This window comes from Oncorhynchus kisutch, linkage group LG25, assembly GCF_002021735.2.
Source record: "Oncorhynchus kisutch isolate 150728-3 linkage group LG25, Okis_V2, whole genome shotgun sequence".
Taxonomy (NCBI): Eukaryota; Metazoa; Chordata; class Actinopteri; order Salmoniformes; family Salmonidae; genus Oncorhynchus; species Oncorhynchus kisutch.
In genome coordinates, this window is record NC_034198.2 from 19582762 (window position 1) to 19604078 (window position 21317).

General features: G+C 44.7%; 1 protein-coding gene across 1 annotated transcript in view; it reads left to right on the plus strand.

The window, feature by feature from the left end:
• LOC109870563 (ras-interacting protein 1) overlaps nucleotides 1-21317 on the plus strand; it is a 42424-nt gene that overhangs the window by 3086 nt on the left and 18021 nt on the right. The window contains exons 2-5 of the mRNA XM_020461125.2: nucleotides 14578-14783; nucleotides 14990-15164; nucleotides 16559-16791; nucleotides 17161-17765. Of these exons, the coding sequence (XP_020316714.1) occupies nucleotides 14578-14783; nucleotides 14990-15164; nucleotides 16559-16791; nucleotides 17161-17765 (1219 nt within the window). The remainder of the gene's footprint in view (nucleotides 1-14577; nucleotides 14784-14989; nucleotides 15165-16558; nucleotides 16792-17160; nucleotides 17766-21317) is intronic.

The window sequence follows — 21317 nt, forward strand, 5'->3', positions numbered from 1 at the left end:
ATTTTCATAGTTACAAAATCATGTCACCCAGTGGCGAGTTTAGCATGTAAGTCTTGGTGGGGCAAAAAAAATAAATGGGGAATGCATGCCAGCAAAGCCACTACACAACACAACACTAAACAATACATTAATTGCACTATAATGGTGGCAAACGGTGCCCACAAACTGTTAGGACCTACATAAAGCTGTCCCAACAGCAGAGTCCTAACAGAAGTCCCAACACCTTACCACTGCTACACCTGGCTATCAGCGGAGCCTTGTCTGGCAGCGAAACAGTTCATTCAGCCTCATTTACTGCCTTTTAAAAAAACATATCTGATATGGCTGACTTGCTTAAACAACTGTGGTTTCTACTGACAATTGAGATGTACAAACTATGGCATAAGGGAACGACAAGCGGATAAGAGGCAATCCGTAATTTTGATTAAGACATTCATGAGCGAGCTAGGATGGACGTAGTCAATATAACTATTTGTTCAGCACTTTTGAAATGTACAGCAACAGAATTCAGAACATGGGCCATTCTTACAGTGTTCTCCCTGTACACCAAGTCAGAACAGTAGGATAAATTAAAGGTGCATATAAGCAGACAATGAAAGCTCTTACAAAATTTGATGATTACATTTCTCAAAAACAGGTTACAGGCTAGATGTGCACCACCAAGTCAGAACAGTAAGTGCAATAAATAGGTGAAAATATACCAAATTAAAGTAGAATCATGATGACGTCAGTGATCTTCAGGTCGTAGCTCTAGAAAGTGGCCTGAGTTCCGAATTTATAATTCCGAGTTGGATGAAAGTTCAAAACACATTTTCCCAGTCGTAGCTAGTTTTCCCGGGTTCCCAGTTGCTTGAACTCACTAAAGTCAGATTTTGCAAAGTTCCAAGTTAACAGTTGTTTTGAGCGAGGCACCAATCATGCTTCATTGACAGCATAGCCAATGTTGAATGTTTATCATTTTAAAATAGGAAAAGAGACCCTTCATTTTTATTGACTTGGCCAAAGCTTTTGATACGGTAGACCATTCCATTCTCGTGGGCCGGTTAAGGAGTATTGGTGTCTCTGAGGGGTCTTTGGCCTGGTTTGCTAACTACCTCTCTCAAAGAGTACAGTGTATAAAGTCTGAACATCTGCTTCTTCCTACAGCTCAGGCAGTAGGAAGCTCTCTCATCCACTTATATGCAGGTGATACAGTCTTATACTCAGCTGGCCCCTCCCCGGTTTTTGTGTTAAACGCTCTACAACAAAGCTTGCTTAGTGTCCAACAAGCTTTCTCTACCCTTAACCTTGTTCTGAACACCTCCAAAACAAAGGTCATGTGATTTGGTAAGAATAATACCCCTCTTCCCACAGGTGTTATTACTACCTCTGAGGGTTTAGAGCTTATGGTACTCACCTCTACACGTACTTGGGAGTATGGCTAGACAGTGCACTGTCCTTCTCTCAGCACATATCAAAGCTGGAGGCTAAAGTTAAATCTAGACTTGGTTTCCTCTATCGTAATCGCTCCTCTTTCACCCCAGCTGCCAAACTAACCCTGATTCAGATGACCATCCTACCCATGCTAGATTATGGAAACTTAGTTTATAGATCAGCAGGTAAGGGTGCTCTCGAGCAGCTAGATGTTCTTTACCATTCGACCATCAGATTTGCCACCAATGCTCCTTATAGGACACACTGCAATCTATACTCCTCTGTAAACTGGTCATCTCTGTGTACCCGTAGCAAGACCCACTGGTTGATGCTTATTTATAAAACCCTCTTTGGTCTCACTCCCACCTATCGGAGATATCTACTGCAGCCCTCACCCTCCACATACAACACCCGTTCTGCCAGTCACAATCTGTTAAAGGTCCCCAAAGCACACACATCCCTGGGTCGCTCCTCTTTTCAGTTCACTCCAACTAGCTACTAGAACGAGCTGCAGCAAACACTCAAACTGGACAGTTTTATCTCAATCTCTTCATTCAAATCCTCAATCATGGACACTTACTGACAGTTGCTTTGTGTGATGTATTATTGTCTCTACCTTCTTGACCTTTGTGCTGTTGACTGTGCCCAATAATGTTTGTACCATTTTTTGTGCTGCTACCATGTTGTGTTGCTACCATGTTGTTGTTATGTTGTGTTACTACCATGCTGTGTTGTCATACGTGTTGCTGCCTTGCTGTGTTGTTGTCTAAGGTCTCTCTTTATGTAGTGTAGTGTTGTCTCTCTTGTTGTGATGTGTGTTTTGTCCTATATTTATATTTATATTGTATTTATTTATTTTAATCCCAGGTCCCCGTCCCCGCAGGAGGCCTTTTGGTCGGCCGTCATTGTAAATAAGAATTTGTTCTTAACTGAATTGTTTAGTGAAATAAAGGTTAATTATAATAATAATACAAATGTTTTAAAAAAATCTTAGATTGGGGACCACACAGCCACTACACTGAATAGCAGGCTAATGATTGCTTTGTAATGCTTGCAGTTAGCCACTGATTCCTTCCTAACCACTCATTGTTGAATTTGTTATTTCCAACTTGTTGTGTAATGTTTGTCCAATGGCCGATGAACACCGATAAGTTTTATCTATAATTTCTCTTCATATGACAAGGATTAAAAAGGATTTGCCAGTAGATTGTCGACTTGATTCATGATGATAACTGCTAGCTTGCTAGCTAAGATTTTGAAGGTATGATTTTTGACATGATCAGTCCAATCAAAGCCACTGTAGATATAATGTGATTTTGACGTCATGTTATCTGTGGCCAATGACCTTGAGCCTTCTTGTATGGGCACTCTTTAATATTACTCTATGGCAGCACCCAAGGGGCTTGAATTTTCTAGCTCTACCCAGTGACCGAACACTGAGCCAATCACGGTGCAATGCTCTGTATTGTCACGCCTTGGTCTTAGTATTTTGTGTTTTCTTTAATTATTTGTTCAGGCCAGGGTGTGACATGGGTTATTGTGTTGTCGTATTGGGGTTTTTTGTAGGCATTGGGATTGTGGTTGATTAGGGGTGTGTCGAGTGTAGGCTTGGCTGCCTGAGGCGGTTCTCGATCAGAGTCAGGTGATTCTTGTTGTCTCTGATGGGGAACCATATTTAGGTAGCCTGAGTTTCACTTTGTATTTCGTGGGTGATTGTTCCTGTCTCTGTGTAGTGTTCACCAGATAGGCTGTATTAGGTTTCACGTTCCGTTTGTTGTTTTTGTATTTATTAGTTATTTTCATGTATTGCACTTATTTTCATTAAAGACATGAGTAACCACCACGCTGCATTTCGGTCCGACTCTCTTTCGACAAACGAAGAACGCCGTTACAGAATCACCCACCACATACGGACCGAGCGGCGTGGTAACAGGCAGCGACCGCAGGAAAAGCGAAAGGAGGAATGGACATGGGAAGACGTATTGGATGGCAAAGGTTGTTACACTTGGGAGGAGATACTGGCTGGAAGAGATCGCCTCCCATGGGAACAGGTGGAGGCACTTAGGAGAGCAGAGGCAGCCGGAGATAAGAGCCGACGATACGAGGGAACACGGTTGGCAAGGAAACCCGAAAAGCAGCCCCAAAAATTTATTGGGGGGGGGCTCAGAGGGAGAGTGGCTGAGTCAGGAGATAGACCTGAGCCAACTCTCCTTGTTAATCGTGAGGAGCAGCGATATAAGGACTTCTGGTCTTGGGAGATGATATTAGACGGAAGAGGACCCTGGGCTCAGCCTGGTGAATATCGCCGCCCCAAGGAGGAAGCAGAGGCAGCAGGAGATAGGAGCCGACGATACGAGGGAACACGGTTGGCAAGGAAGCCCGAAAAGCAACCCCAAAAAATTATTGGGGGGGGGGCGTACAGGGAGTATGGCTATGCCAGGTAGGAGACCTGCCCAAACTCCCTGTGCTTTCCGGTGGGCTAGAGAGACCGGGCAGACACCGTGTTATGCTATGGAGCTCACAGTGTTTCCAGTGCGGGTGCATAGCCCGGTGCGGTTCATACCAGCCCTTCGTATTGGCCGGGCTAGAGTGGGCATCGAGCCAGGTAAGCTTGGGCAGGCTCGGTGCTCAAGAGCTCCAGTGCGCCTGCACGGTCCGGTCTATCCAGAGCCACCTCCACGCTCCAGTCCTCCGGTGGCAGCTCCCCGCACCAGGCTTCCTGTGCGTGTCCTCGCTCCAGTATCACCAGTGCCAGCACCACGCATCAGGCCTACAGTACGCCTCGCCTCTCCAGCGCTGTCGGAGCCTTTCTCCTCTCCTGCGCTGTCGGAGTCTCCCGCCTGTTTAGCGCAGCCAGAGCCTTTCTCCTCTCCTGCGCTGCTGGAGTCTCCCGCCTGTTTTGCGCTGTCGGAGTCTCCCGCCTCTCCAGCGCTGTCGGAGCCTTTCTCCTCTCCTGCGCTACCGGAGTCTCCTGTCTGTTCAGCGCTATCAGAGCCTTCCTTCCCTCCTGCGCTGTCGGAGTCTCCCGCCTGTTCAGCGCTATCAGAGCCTTCCTTCCCTCCTGCGCTGTCGGAGTCTCCCGTCTGTTCAGCTCTATCAGAGCCTTTCTCCTCTACAGCGCTGCCGGAGCCTCCTGCCTGTTCGGAGCAGCCTGTACTGCCAGTCTGCAGGGTGCTGTCAGTCTGCAAGGAGCTGCCAGTCTGCAGGGTGCTGTCAGCCTGCATGGAGCAGTCAGAGCTGTCAGTCTGCATGAAGCAGCCGGAGCTGCCAGTCTGCAGGGAGCTGTCAGTCTGCAAGGGGCTGCCAGTCTGCAAGGAGCTGCCAGTCTGCAGGCTGCTGTCAAATCAAATCAAATCAAATTTATTTATATAGCCCTTCGTACATCAGCTGATATCTCAAAGTGCTGTACAGAAACCCAGCCTAAAACCCCAAACAGCAAGCAATGCAGGTGTAGAAGCACGGTGGCTAGGAAAAACTCCCTAGAAAGGCCAATACCTAGGAAGAAACCTAGAGAGGAACCAGGCTATGTGGGGTGGCCAGTCCTCTTCTGGCTGTGCCGGGTGGAGATTATAACATAACATGGCTAAGATGTTCAAATGTTCATAAATGACCAGCATGGTCGAATAATAATAAGGCAGAACAGTTGAAACTGGAGCAGCAGCACAGTCAGGTGGAAGTTGAAACTGGAGCAGCAGCATGGCCAGGTAGACTGGGGACAGCAAGGAGTCATCATGTCAGGTAGTCCTGGGGCATGGTCCTAGGGCTCAGGTCAGTTGAAACTGGAACAGCAGCATGGCCAGGTGGACTGGGGACAGCAAGGAGTCATCATGTCAGGTAGTCCTGGGGCATGGTCCTAGGGCTCAGGTCCTCCGAGAGAGAGAAAGAAAGAGAGAAGGAGAGAATTAGAGAACGCACACTTAGATTCACACAGGACACCGAATAGGACAGGAGAAGTACTCCAGATATAACAAACTGACCCCAGCCCCCCGACACATAAACTACTGCAGCATAAATACTGGAGGCTGAGACAGGAGGGGTCAGGAGACACTGTGGCCCCATCCGAGGACACCCCCGGACAGGGCCAAACAGGAAGGATATAACCCCACCCACTTTGCCAAAGCACAGCCCCCACACCACTAGAGGGATATCTTCAACCACCAACTTACCATCCTGAGACAAGGCTGAGTATAGCCCACAAAGATCTCCGCCACGGCACAACCCAAGGGGGGGGCGCCAACCCAGACAGGATGACCACAACAGTGAATCAACCCACTCAGGTGACGCACCCCCTCCAGGGACGGCATGAGAGAGCCCCAGCAAGCCAGTGACTCAGCCCCTGTAATAGGGTTAGAGGCAGAGAATCCCAGTGGAAAGAGGGGAACCGGCCAGGCAGAGACAGCAAGGGCGGTTCGTTGCTCCAGAGCCTTTCCGTTCACCTTCCCACTCCTGGGCCAGACTACACTCAATCATATGACCCACTGAAGAGATGAGTCTTCAGTAAAGACTTAAAGGTTGAGACCGAGTTTGCGTCTCTGACATGGGTAGGCAGACAGTTCCATAAAAATGGAGCTCTATAGGAGAAAGCCCTGCCTCCAGCTGTTTGCTTAGAAATTCTAGGGACAATTAGGAGGCCTGCGTCTTGTGACCGTAGCGTACGTGTAGGTATGTACGGCAGGACCAAATCAGAGAGATAGGTAGGAGCAAGCCCATGTAATGCTTTGTAGGTTAGCAGTAAAACCTTGAAATCAGCCCTTGCTTGTCAGTCTGCAAGGAGCTGTCAGTCTGCAAGGGGCTGTCAGTCTGCAAGGAGCTGCCAGTCTGCAGGGTGCTGTCAGCCTGCATGGAGCAGTCAGAGCTGTCAGTCTGCATGAAGCAGCCGGAGATGCCAGTCTGCAGGGAGCTGTCAGTCTGCAAGGAGCTGTCAGCCTGCATGGAGCAGTCAGAGCTGTCAGTCTGCAAGGAGCTGCCAGTCTGCAGGGAGCTGTCAGTCTGCAAGGAGCTGTCAGTCTGCAAGGAGCTGCCAGTCTGCAGGGTGCTGTCAGCCTGCATGGAGCAGTCAGAGCTGTCAGTCTGCATGAAGCAGCCAGAGCTGCCAGTCTGCAAAGAGCTTCCAGTCTGCAAGGAGCTGTCAGAGCTGTCAGTCTGCATAGAGCAGCTAGATCCGCCAGTCAACCAGAATCTTCCAGATCTGCTAGTCAACCAGAATCTTCCAGATCTGCTAGTCAACCAGAATCGTCCAGATCTGCTAGTCAACCAGAATCTTCCAGATCTGCTAGTCAACCTGAATCTTCCAGATCCGCCAGCCAGCCAGGATCTACCGGAGCCTACTACCTACCTGAGCTTCATCTCAGTACTGGGCTTCCTCTCAGTACTGGGCTTCCTCTCAGTACTGGGCTTCCCCTCAGTTCCGGGCTGCCCCTCAGTTCCGGGCTGCCCCTCAGTTCCGGGCTGCCCCTCAGTTCCGGGCTGCCCCTCAGTCCCGAGCTGCCCCTCAGTCCCGAGCTGCCTCAGTCCCGAGCTGCCCCTCAGTCCCGAGCTGCCCCTCAGTCCCGAGCTGCCCCTCAGTCCCGAGCTGTCCCTCAGTCCCGAGATGCCCCTCAGTCACGAGCTGCTCCTCAGTTCTGTGGGGTTCTGGGTGAGGACTATTAGGCCATGGTCGGCGGCGAGGGTGGATTATCCCAGGACGCGAAGGGGAGGAAGTATGACATTTATGGAGTGGGGTCCACGTCCCGAGCCGGAGCCGCCACCATGGACAGACGCCCACCCGGACCCTCCCTATGGTTTTGAGGTGCGTCCGGGAGTCCGCACCTTGGGGGGGGGGGGGTTCTGTCACGCCTTGGTCTTAGTATTTTGTGTTTTCTTTAATTATTTGTTCAGGCCAGGGTGTGACATGGGTTATTGTGTTGTCATATTGTTTTTTTTTGTAGGCATTGGGATTGTGGTTGATTAGGGGTGTGTCGAGTGTAGGCTTGGCTGCCTGAGGCGGTTCTCGATCAGAGTCAGGTGATTCTTGTTGTCTCTGATGGGGAACCGTATTTAGGTAGCCTGAGTTTCACTTTGTATTTCGTGGGTGATTGTTCCTGTCTCTGTGTAGTGTTCACCAGATAGGCTGTATTAGGTTTCACGTTCCGTTTGTTGTTTTTGTATTTATTAGTTATTTTCATGTATCGCACTTATTTTCATTAAAGACATGAGTAACCACCACGCTGCATTTCGGTCCGACTCTCTTTCGACAAACGAAGAACGCCGTTACATGTATTTTCTGATGGCTTGCCCCACCACCACCACAGAAAGCACTAAGCTAGGCTGAAACATCTGCATTTTGGAACTGCCTTACTCCACAAAAAAAGAGATCAAGTTTGTATACTGCTTTATTAACTCAATTACATGTATATATGCTTTTTTTTACATTGTTTACAAACTGATATGTGACACGTATTAATACCAAAATAACGTGCAAAACAGGAAAGCCCCACCTGCCCTGAATGAGAGGTCGTCTCTGATGTCACCCTACCAAACGTCCCTGCTAAAACATACTTTAGGTCTCTGCTGCCTTTTCGTTGTGACAGTTTACATTCCAATCACCAAACGAGCCTGCCATAGACTAATGCAGGTGTGGATTCATTTGACTTTAGTACATGCTCTCAAATGGCTGCATTCTGCAATAGGGACGGGAGTAACAGAAACCTAATTTTGTTGGCAACATTGTACATACAATGTAGTGCTACTGTGCTGCTCATTTTACAGTTTTACAATCTCAGTAGAGAATGCTCTAATCTTGAGGAGCGTTTCAAAAAAAAAAAAAATGCATCCAATCCCCTTGATCCCTTTCATAACTACACCAATCAAATTGAAACCAATCACAGTTTCAATGTGCTGCGGTTCACTGTGCTGTGGCAAGACAGTACAATGATAGAGGTTCCGCTCATGATGTTAAATTGCAGGTGCAGAGACTCCGGATTCAAAATGATTTGGAGCACAGTTGAAAAGTTAACGCATTGACTATACAATTAGAAAAAGAAATGCAGTACTGCGTAAGATATAAGAAGTGTGCCGTGTGAGCGTGAGAAGAAGGTCAAATGCGTGTGTCTCACACCCAATGCGTGAGAGTTGGCAGCTCTGTAATACACATAATACCTAGCGGTCAAACATGGAAATGATTCCAATGGTTTTCCACCTTTCATTTTTCCCATAGGGGATTTTTTAAAAACATTTCAAATAAGGACTGTGTTTCATGTAGACTTGACATTTTGAACATAACCATGTAAATATCTCTCGGACAAGGTGACTTTTATCAACATATTCGCCAGTATTTACCCCCCTAAAAAATGAAATGCTAATTTGCTGCTAATGTGGCTATCATACAGAACTACAAATGCCTGTCTCTATCAAGTTTAGGTAAGACCCAGATGCAGACAGTGTAGAAGTAACAAGAGTTTATTACAACCACAGGGGCAGGCAAACGACAGGTCAAGGCACTCAGGGGTCAGTAATCCAGAAAGGGTGTAAACGGTCCAGAACGGCAGGCAGTCTCAGGGTCAGGTCAGGTAGGGGTCAATAATCTAAAACGGTGGGGCAGTCAGAACGGGTCAGGGCATGCAGAACGGTCAAAACCGGGAAGGACTAGAAAACAGGAGCAGGAAAACAGGCAGGAGCAGGGAAACAAACGCTGGTAGGTTTTACGAACAAAAGAAAAACAAAAAAAACAGGCAACAGACAAACAGAGAACACAGGTATAAATACACAGGGGATAATGGGGAAGATGGGCAACACCTGGAGGAGGGGTGGAGACAATCACAAAGACAGGTGAAACAGATCAGGGTGTGACAGTCTCAAGCTTCACATCACTCACCAGGGCCATGATGATCTGGATGAGATTGCCGAATCAAGGCAAAGCTAAGAATCTCTGGATTAACTATCTAATGTTTGCTAAATTTAATAATGAATACATTGGCTACATTTTATAAATTGACAAATATGTAAGCTATCTTGAGCAAGTTTTAAATTGACACAATACATGTTATCTAGCATGGTTAGCTAGTTAGTGAGACTAGCCTGACTAGATTAGCCATCAATTTGTCTTTCCATTTACATGCATGAGAAATGTATCGTTTTCTTTGGCCTTCATAAACCAACAGTCTCGCTTGCTAGTTAACTAGCTAGCTAGCGTAGATGGTGAAGCTAGGCATTCTTGATAATGTTATTTTGTGTCTGTGGGTGAGGGGTAGGTATCCTACTTCAAGTACTACTTTATTTGAAGCTACCCTAGCAAGCTGGAACTATCTTTGGAAATCTCTATTTTATTTTCTTTCCATTTTACCTATGCTCCTTTCTTCACTTGTTTTTCTCCTGATTTGATAACATTTAGACTCAGTAACACATTTAATGGCACTTACACACTGGCCGTGATAAATGCCAATTGAACCTCGATAAAATATGGGTACCGTGGGTAGAGACCAGTGGTCCCAGTTGTTGTCAGCTTGGATGTTGTCATTAAAACATTGTTTGATTGGTTGACAAGATGAACTCTGCTCCTTGGTCAATATGCTGTTTTACATTTTGTGTTATTTATGCTGGTCTAATTCCTAAAATGGAAAAGCAGAAGGGATGTCCCCAATTAGTCGACTGGTTGATTGTTTGGGCGGTAGGCTGTTGGTCGACCAAGTCAATTTTTTGTAGAGTCATAGCAAATCTATATATTTTTCATAGCACACGAGACACCTGTCTTATTCGTGCCCATCTCAGTGAATTACCCCATTGCGGAGGCCGAGACTAAAGGCCAATTTATGCTTGATCCATTAATGTGGTCGGAGGCTTCGTATGGCGGGTGTGACGCAATTGCAGAGCCTCCGGACGCAAGCTGAGGCCAAATCTAGCTCCGTACCGCATCACCGTCCGACTCCGGAAACCGGAGAGCAACATCTGTACGGTGAAGCCCACAAAGCATATTGCATGTAACAGACAGTTACATGACCTACAGCATGGTCAAGCTAGTTAATGTTTCCGCCATTTTCGGACCACTAAACCATGGAGAGTTACAGGAACGGCCTCAACTGTGCTCCCGAGCGCAGCGGTCCAAGGCACTGAATCTCAGTGCTAGAGGCATCACTGCAGACCCAGGTTCGATTTCAGGCCGTGATTGGGAGTCCCATAGGGCAGCGAACAATTGGCCCAGTGTCGTCTGGGTTAGGGTTTGGCCGGGATAGGCCGTCATTGTAGATAAGAATTTGTTCTTAACTGACTTGCCTAGTTAAAAAATGTAAAATAAATAAATAAAAACTATTCTAGCACCATTTCAACTCCAACATTTCAACATCATAAAATCACATGTGCTTGGTCTAATACAGTGACAACTAAAAGACACCAAAAACAATTTAGTCCATTCAACGTAAGCTAAATATGATGTGGCTGTCCATGGTTCTGATTTCTGTGTGTGTGTGTGTGTGTGTGTGTGTGTCATGTTGATGAAACAGTCTATCACTGTCATACTGTACACGCTTTTATTTTTTGTTGTCCTAGGCTACCTGGCTAAAATGCTTGCTCGCTAGACTAACTTCCACTCATGTGTAACGTTAGGTAGTTAACATGATCCTTTTACATCTGGCTACATATTGAACTTCCATCCTCTCAGAACAGGGGCACAACAATGTATGAATGAATGCTTGGATCAGAACCAGAATCATGTTAATGTCAATGATGTATACTCTCAATGTGATTTGATAGGAGTGACGCCAAATCCAAACAGGCTTCCCTTGACACTTTTTTTTAGTGTGCCAGGACCAATCAAAGTTGAGCTCGATGCTGATTGGCTATTATTTGACATTTTTTGAATCAAGTGAGGCCAAATGCATTCAATGCTACGGGCGGCAATAATGTCATACTCATTTGGTCCAGACAGAATCAGATAGATGGCCTACAAGTAGAGAGACAGATGGGCGCATTTTGGCTCGCTCGGAAGCTTTCTCCAGTGAGATACATTCAGCCTCTTGCGAATTAAAGGAAATGTATGAAACACAGAGAGTCATAACATCAATTATTTTATAGATGTTTTTTTTTTTCTTGATGATTTTTTGGGGGAAGCCTGGCTTCCCTTGGCATCCATGAATACACGCCACCAGTTGTTTGCAGAGCTCACAACCTATGCTAGACTTGTGAGAAACAAGTTTTGGTTTAAATTGGCATTCCACATGAGAACAGTTGCCGACTTCTCGTGTAGCCTATTACCGCCAACTTCAGGAGAGTAATGGCAGAATCTGCGAAAGCCAGGTAGGTGTGGGAGGAGGATGGTTGATCTCTGTGTCTTATTTCATCAAACAGTGCGCTTAAAGCATCAGACCAGCTCAATGCATATATATATAGTTGATTTTATTAAAACACAGTCTATATATGGAAAATATACGTTTTAAAATGTTTACCAATCAATTGGTCGATCAGAACAGACAACTTTCGTCTATTTTGCTTTAATACACAAGTGCATTCTGACACAGTGAATTGAAATTGTTCATATTGAACAATTCTGACACAGTGAATTGACCTCGTTCATATTGTTGGCAGACATAAGGGATTAAATATGGATCTTCACTGGCTAAAGGAGAAGAGGATCTGGTAAAATAAGGGTATGTTGCTATTGTCATCTCGGTTGCTTGCTAGCTAGCTTTTTGGCAAGAAACTAGCCTAGTATTCATGGCACATTGTAAATATCTGACTTCTACTAGGATAGTATTCTGTACAAGATACAAGACCAAATGCATAAATAAGCCAACAAATATGAGTTAAATCAAATGTGGAAGAGTAAATGAAAATGTAAAATATATATTTAGTTTTTGATCAAGGTAGGTAGTAGCTGGCAGCAAAAGTGCCGGAGCTTGCAGGGATTTGTAGTTTTGCATGATGTCTATTTTGATGCTAAATAGCTTTTTTCGAATCTGAGAGTAAATAGAGACGAATATATTGATAAAAGTCACCTTGTCCGAGAGAGATTTACACGGTTCTTAAATGTCACGCCAGGGAAAACCTACATGAAACAGAGACCTTGTTTGAAGTGGTTCTAAATTCCCCTATGGGAGAAATGAATGGTTAGAAAATGGTTGGAACCATTTCTGGTTTTAATCACTAGGTTTTATGGGTATTATGACCCATACACTGTGGGGCTCTATAAACGGTAATCTGAAAGAAACAACTCCAATTCCCTTAACAATGAAGCATTGAGCAATTAAAATAAGAAGCTTACATGGATTGTTGCAGAAATAGGTCTAACAACACCATATTATCTCATTAACAGACTGAGCATAGCACAGTAAAGTAACTGTTGATGGATGGATGGTAATGTCTAGTTGAGACTCAATGTTGATACCTTTCTCAAAGAGGGTAGAGATATGAGGAAGTGACACAGTGGATTTAGATGACTATTCTTTAGATTTTCTGGAGGGTTTTTTAATTAGAGTTCTACAGTATGTCATTCTAGTTCAACTTTTCCCCTGATGCCTTGAGATGGATGAAATCATACCTTGAAGGCAGAACTCAGTGTGTCAGAGTGAGCAATGAGCTGTCGCCCACTCGTAGCTATGATGTGGGCGTGCCCCAAGGGTCAATACTGGGGCCCCTCCTGTTCAGCCTGTACATTAATGATCTGCCTTCTGTCTGTACTGGGTCTGAAGTTCAAATGTATGCAGATGATACAGTGATATATGTGCATGCAAAGAGCAAACAACAAGCTGCACAAGAACTCACTACTGTAATGGTCCAGGTTACAAAGTGGCTCAGTGACTCGTGTTTGCATCTCAATGTGAAAAAAACTGTTTGCATGTTCTTCACAAAGAGGGCAACAGATGCTACTGAGCCAGATGTCTATGTGTCAGGGGAGAAGCTCCAGGTGGTATCCGATTTTAAGTACCTTGGCATCATACTTGATTCCAACCTCTCTTTTAAAAAGCATGTGAAAAAGGTAATTCAAATAACCAAATTCAACCTAGCTAATTTCCGATTTATACGAAATTGTTTGACTACAGAGGTAGCAAAACTGTCCTTCAAATCTATGATACTCCCCCACTTAACATACTGCTTGACTAGTTGGGCCCAAGCTTGTTGTACAACATTAAAACCTATTCAGTCTGTCTACAAACAGGCTCTCAAAGTGCTTGATAGGAAGCCCAATAGCCATCATCATTGTCACATCCTTAGAAAGCATGAGCTCTTGAGTTGGGAAAATCTTGTGCAATACACCGACGCATGTCTTGTATTCAAGATCTTCAATGGCCTGGCTCCCCCTCCACTCAATATTTTTGTTAAACAGAAAACCCAGACATATGGCAGCAGATCCACAAGGTGTGTCACACACAAGGTGTGTCTGATGGCTTCTACACCTGCATTGCTTGCTGTTTGGGGTTTTAGGCTGGGTTTCTGTACAGCACTTTGAGATATCAGCTGATGTACGAAGGGCTATATAAATAAATTTAAATAAATTTGATTCGATTTGATTTGATTTGGTCTGCCATGAGAGGTGACTGTATAGTTCCCCTAAGGAAAAGCACCTTTAGTAAATCTGCATTCTCTGTGAGAGCTTCCCATGTCTGGAATACACTGCCATCAGACACACATAACTGCACCACATATCACACTTTCACAAAATGCTTGAAGACATGGCTAAAGGTCAATCAGATTTGTGAACATGGTCCCTAGCTGTGTGTTGCCGCTCTGTTGTCTGCTGTCTGTAGCTTGTGAGGTGTGGAAACACTTTGTTGCTTTTATGAATTTTGTCTTGCTGCTTTTTGTTTTATGCTGCTCTGTCTGTATGCTACGTCTTGCTTGTCCTATGTTGCTCTGTCTGTATGCTATGTCTTGCTTGTCCTATGTTGCTATGTCTTGCTTGTTCTATGTTGCTATTGTCTATATTATAATTGTTTTTAATAACCTGCCCAGGGACTGCGGTTGAAAATGAGCCGGCTGGCTAAAACTGGCACTTTTACTGAAATGTTGATTAATGTCCACTGTCCCTGTAAAAATAAAAATAAACTAAAAAATAATAATAATAATTCTAGCATTTTGTAGCACTCTTATTGGTGGGACAACATTGCTTACTGACAGAGCGACTTCTCTCTATATTTCTCTCTCCCTTTATCTCTCTTTCTCATTATCTCGATCTGTGTCCCCCACCCTCCCCCTCAGGTCAGGCTCCTCTGGTTCCAGTACCAGGTCAGCTGACAGTGTGGGCGTGGACGTCATCCGACAGCCATCCAGGAGTCGCATCCGCCGTCATACCAACCGCTTGTCTGCTGTGTTCCAGCGTGGCTCCGCCCATAACGCCACCGCTATGGCCTTACCCGGGTTACCTGGCTTACCTAGCCACGCTTGGAAGGAGTCGAATGACAGAAGTATGCCCTTTTCTAATCAAAATGGTATTTTTACAAACATTAACCCTAACCTTGACAATGACAAACGAGTTGGCTTAAGCAGAAAGCATCTGACTGGCAAGCAGTCTAAACCTTAACCCCGACCCCAGCCTAAAATAAATTAAGTGCACTTGCTTACCGGTTCTGATGATGTAGTCACTACTTTTCTTCCTGACGTTTCCATCTAGTTTCTCCCGGGGATGCATCAATGACAGACGACCCTGCTGAACTGTCCAATCAGATAACGGCACCAGGCATTCTGAAGATCTTTGGCAGTGAGATCTGCCAGGGGGCAAACTACAAGAGCGTCCTGGCAACAACACACTCCAGTGCTAAGGAGCTGGTCAAAGAGGCACTGGAGAGGTACAGGAGTGTGCGTGTGTGTGTGTGCGCATGTGTGTATGCATGTTGTCTTAGATTTCTTAGATTTTGGGTAGATTTAAAGATTTATTTGGGCTGCAATTTCGGAGGCTGTTAACTCGAATGAACTTATCCTCTGCAGTAGAGGTAACTCTGGGTCTTCCTTTCCTGTGACGGTCCTCATGAGAGCCAGTTTCCTCATAGCGCTTGATGGTTTTTGCAACTGCACTTGAAGTTTTACGCATTGACTGATCTTCATGTCTTCAAGTAATGATGGACTGTCATTTCTCTTTGCTTATTTGAGTTGTTCTTGCCGTAATATGGACTTGCTCTTTTACCAAATAGGGCTATCTTCTGTATACCACCCCTACCTTGTCACTACAACACTGATTGGTTCAAATGCATTAAGGAGGAAAGAAATTCCACAAATTAACTTTTAACAAGGCACACCTGTTAATTTAAATGCATTCCAAGTGACTACCTCATGAAGTTGGTTGAGAGAATGCCAAGTGTGTGCAAAGCTGTCATCAAGGCAAAGGGTGGCTACTTTGAAGAATCTCAAATGTACAATATATTTGATTTATTTAAGACTTTTTTGTTTTCTGAATGATTCCATATGTGTTATTTCACTGTTTGGATGTCTTCACTATTATTCTACAATGTAGAAAATAGTCAAAATAAAGAAAAACCCTTGAACGAGTAGGTGTGTCCAAACTTTTGACTGATACTGTACTTGGAGAATCATAAATATATTGTAATGACATACGGAGTCTTTGATCATATATGAAACTTGTTTGGCAATTGTTTTAGCGACGTGCCATGTGCAGCTTGTTATCCAGTGTTAGGGGTCTGTGAGCTGTAAGTACTATGCCAGAGCGCCCATTGTGAAGTAGATGACTATCCTTCACGCTGGTGTTGAGCCTATGCTATGCATGGAATAGAATTCAGACAAATGTATATATTGTTCTCAAGGGTAGTTGTTTAGTATAACTGCAGTATAGTGCATTGATTGTACATGTCCGGTGTGTGTGGTGTGTCATGTTTTGTTTTGGCTATATTTTCAGTATAATGCATTGAGTGTGTGTGTGCCAGATCTAGCGTTTACATGGGCGTTTTGGAACATTCTAGAGAGAACCACAAACCGTGAAGGCTGACCAATTTAACCATGCTGTTGAGAACCTCTCTCACTCTCACTCTCTCACCTTACTTAATATACTGTATTATAACCAGAAACAGAATGGAGATACTCAGGGTGGGTTTCTGAGCTTGGCGTGTTAATGCACATGCATTATGCATTAACATAAGCCTACTGAAGTCCGTTCCCATTGTCCTCCAAGAGTTGTTAGTTGTAAATACTATCCTTGTTATAAACAGCTTCACTTCCCTTAATTGCCCAGGTACGGTCTGAACAAGGAAGAGGCGGAGTCGTATGTTCTCTGCGACTCCATTGGCTACGTGGGTGACCACCAGTGGAAGACGGAATGCTTCCGGGTCGTCGGTGACAATGAGAAGCCCCTCCTCCTGCAGTCACTATGGAAACCCAGGGAGGGTTTGGCGAGGCGGTTTGAGATCCAGAGGAGAGCCAGTGTGGAGGAAAAGAGATCAAGAGACAAGGACACGGTCACTGCTGGTAGGACTGATAGGGAGACTGCAAGGTCTGCAGTACTAGTGGTTTTCTTTATTCCCTGGTAGTTAATTGATTGATTAACGTGGGATATGATACCAGGGTAGTGTCTTTGCTAGGGGGAAGGGACTAAGGGACAGCAAAATGATGTAGAGGTGCATCCTGTTATGTGTTTGTCTTATGAATGGTTAAACCAACTCTTATGATAGCCCCCTGCCTGTGTTTTACTGTTTTAATGTTGAACGTTTCTCTCTCCCAACCATCATATCCACCACTGCAGTCTGTTTCCTGCACGTTAGCTTCTGCATGTTGATTTTGGCAGCCACACACACACACACACACACACACATATCCAAACTCTCTCCTGTCTCTCAGGCATCAACGCCCAGGCTCGTAAACTCCAGAAGAGCCGCTCTCGAGTCACCTCTGCCCTGATCGAGAGGAGGAGTGTGTATGTGACCTCTACCCTAGAGAGGGGTGTGTGTGGGGCTTGGAACCAAAAGGACAGGGGTGGGAGGGTATGTGGGGGCCAGAATAAGTCTGAACGGGGGCCGGGTCTGTGGAGGAGCCAGAGTGAAGCAGACCTCTCACCCCAGTCCACAGAAACACAACAGAGACACCAACAGAACCCCACTGAGCCCCTTAGTCAGAACCCCAATGAGTTCCACACTCCCAGTCAAGACGAGAACCACAATCAGTGTCACAGTCAGGACCATGAACAGAATGTGGAACAGAATCACAAATTGAACCCCGATAAGAACCTCAAACAGAGAGATGAAGAGAGCTATGTTGACGCCAATGTTCCCCCTCTGGAGGACCCTGGATCAGAGACTTACACAGAGCTCCTCTGTCCTTCCCCTGAGATGGAGAGAGAGAGGGAGGAGACAGAGAGCAGTGACGATAACGTAACACTTTACTCCATTCACCCTCCCCAAGACTGCCCCTACCTACTGCTGCTACAGGGCTACAGCAACAGACAGGTAGGACACACAGGACTCCATTCACTCACCCCACGAGTACCCCACACACATTGAGTCTCATCAATCCCCCCTCTTGAACACCTCTCTCCCCTGTCTCTCTCCCCTTTCTCTCCCCTCCTCTCTCCCTCACCCTTCTCCCACTCCCTCTCTTTCTGAGGTTGCTGCTCCTTATGGAAACAGATAACTATGTTCTCATTCTTTCAAGGTGTCTGTGGACAATGGACAGAGAATCTATCACAGTATTCTCTCCCTCGTGGCTCCACTTTGTCCTCAAACTCTCTGCCTGCTCTTACTCACCGCATTGGGCACACACACACACACACACACACACACATTTATGATGCTCCATCACATGCTGCAGGGGCAGACAGGCCATCTGGAATTTCAGGCAAATGCCAGATGGGCTGGTTATTTGAATAATAATGGGGGCATCAAGGAAAAAAATGGACGGTGTGTTAGAAATTCCAAGGCCAGGTTCTGGTCCCTGTCTGCCCCTGACATGCTATCTCTGGCTCACAGTAAACATTACAGTTGGAACATCTGAGATTCCAGGCAAGCAATCCCATTTTCCCACTGGAAAAATTCACAGAGACAGTTAGGGACAAACAGCGGAGAGAATCCTTCTTGGAAATGCCAGCGTGAGCAGAAACGTGTGTAAAAACACAGATCCGGATACAGAGTGGTGCAACAGTGGCACTGCTTCCTGACTGATTACAGTGGGCTATAACGGATTCAGGGCGGTGATACATACACACACATGCACACGCACACACGCAACACAAATAATCTTACGTCAGCACCTAGGATGTTGAATGTATTTGTTTATTGTTCCCATAGTAATCTATTTGTTATCTCACCATTTGTTATCTATATATATATATAATATAATATAATACTTTCAAACTCACTCATGTGTAACACACATTTAATATTGATAGAGGCTTAATAAAGAGTTGAATGCGAGGTGTTTTGGTATTGAACTCATCTCATACTGTATGTTTTGCCAGGTATTCTAAAACGAATTTCTCTCTCTTCCCCTCTCTCTCTCTCTCTGGTCATTTCGATGTAATAGGACCCATGAGCACCAACATGTGAACTTCATAGGAGCATGTCAAATTGGGTGTCAAATAAAAGCTAAGAGTCAATATTTCTGAGAAATTAAGGCATATATACATTTTCAACCATTTTCCCTCCTAAAAATGTATATATTCTAGATTTTTTCTAAGTATTAGAAATACATCAAAACACAATCTTGTTGAAGTAAAGAACCCTGCCAACTAATACAAACATTTATATTTTGTTTTGGAGAAATAATGTGCCTTCTGTGAGTTAAGAAACATTGCCTTATGCCTTGTAATTACATGACCAAAAACCCACCTATCTTTAAGATATTTCTCTGCAATTAAATTGGCTACAATGGGAAACCATAGTAGTCACATACAACTGTTGGGTCACTTGCTACTGTTCTCCCTTCCACTGGCATACTGTTATGTTCAGCTCATACAGTGCCTTCAGAAAATATTCATACCCCTTGACTTATTACACATTTTGTTGTTACAGCCTGAATTTGAATTTGAAAAATATATATTTTTTTCTCTCACCAATTTAAACACAATAACCTAAAATGATCAAGGGAAACCCTGTTTTTAGAACTTATTGCAAATGTATTGTAAATGAAATACAGATATATTCAATTTACATAAGTAGTCACACCCCTGAGTCAATGCTTTGTAGAAGCACCTTTGGTGGTGATTACAGGTTTGAGTTATCTTGGGTATGTCTGGATCAGCTTTGCACATCTGGATTTGGGGATTTTCTACCATTCTTCCTTGTAGATTTTCTAAAGCTCTGTTAAGTTAGATGGGGAGTGGCGGTGAACAGAAATCTTCAAGTCTTTCCACAGATGTTCAATTGGATTCAAGTCTGGGCTTTGGCTGGGCCACTCAAGGACTTTCACATTCTTGTTCTGAAGCCATTGCAGCATTGCTTTGGCTTGGCTATATGCTTGGGGTCATTGTCCTGTCATTGGACTGTAAATCTTCCAACAGGACAATGACGTTTGCAGTCTGGACAAGGGTTGTTTGCATTCTGAAGCAGGTTCTCATCAACAATTTGCCTGTAGTTGGCTCCATTCATTGTTCCCTCTTATCCTTAAAATTCTCCCAGTCCGTACCGCTGTAAAGCATCCCCAGAGCATGATGCTGCCACCACCATGCTTCATGGTAGGGATGGTGTTAGACAGGTGATGAGCTGTGCCTGGTTTCTCCATGCATTCAGGCCAAAGAGTTACATTTGTCTCATCAGACCACAGATTATTTTTGCCTTATACTCTGAGTCTTTCATGTGCCTTTTTGACAACTCCAGGTGTGCTGTCATGTGCCTTTTTCTCAGAAGTGGCTTCCATCTGGCCACTCTCCTATAAAGCCCAGATTGGTAGAGTGCTGTAGAAACTGTTGTCTTTCTGGCAGGTTCTCCCATCTCAGCCAAGGAACTCTGTACTTTGTCAGAGTGGTCATTGGGGTTCTTGGTCACATCCTTGACCACGGTCTTCATGCCCAGTTGCTCAGTTTGGTCGGATGGCCAGCTATAGGCAGAGTCAGGGTAGTTCCATATTTTTTCTATTTCCCAATGATGGACACCAATGTACTCTTGAAAACATTAAACACTCTAGAAATATACCATGCCCCAGATATATCCCTCATCAAAATTATATCTCTGAGATCTACGGAAAGTTCCTTGGACTTCATGATATAGTTTCTGCTCTGACATGCACAGTCAAATGTGGGACCTGAGCTCAATTTGGAGTGTCACAGCAAACGGGTGTGAATACTTATTTCATTTTCAATAATTTAGCAAAAATGTCAAACATGTTTTAACACTGTCATTGTCGGGTATTGTACCAGTCAAAAGATGAACACATGTACTAATTCAAGGGTTTTTCTTTATTTTTACTATTTACTAGGAGTGGGATGCCCCGGTGCACAACTGAGCAAGAGGACAATTACATTAGTGTCTAGTTTGAGAAACAGACACCTAACAAGTCCTCAACTGGCAGCTTCATTAAATAGTACCCATAAAACACCAGTCTCAACATCAACAGTGAAGAGGCGACTCCGGTATGCTGGCCTTCTAGGCAGAGTTCCTCTGTCCAGTGTCTGTGTTCTTTTGCCGATCTTAATCTTTTTTTTTATTGGCCAGTCTGAGATATGGATTTTTCTTTGCAACTCTGCCAGCTCAATAAGTTTAAACAGGAAAACGGCAAGATGACAAGAACTGTTTGTTGGAGCTTCATGAAATGAGTTTCCATGGCCGAGCAGCCGCACACAAACCTAAGATCACCATGCGCAATGCCAAGCGTCAGCTGGAGTGGTGTAAAGCTTGCCACAATTGGACTCTTGAAATACACATTGTATGCACACTAAGCACATTGTATTTGGTACAAATCATTCCCTAAGCTCTAGACTTGAGCTGAATCTGGTAATGAATGGTGTGGCTGTTGAATAAGTTGGGGAGACTAAATTACTTGGTGTTACCTTAGACTGTAAACAGTCA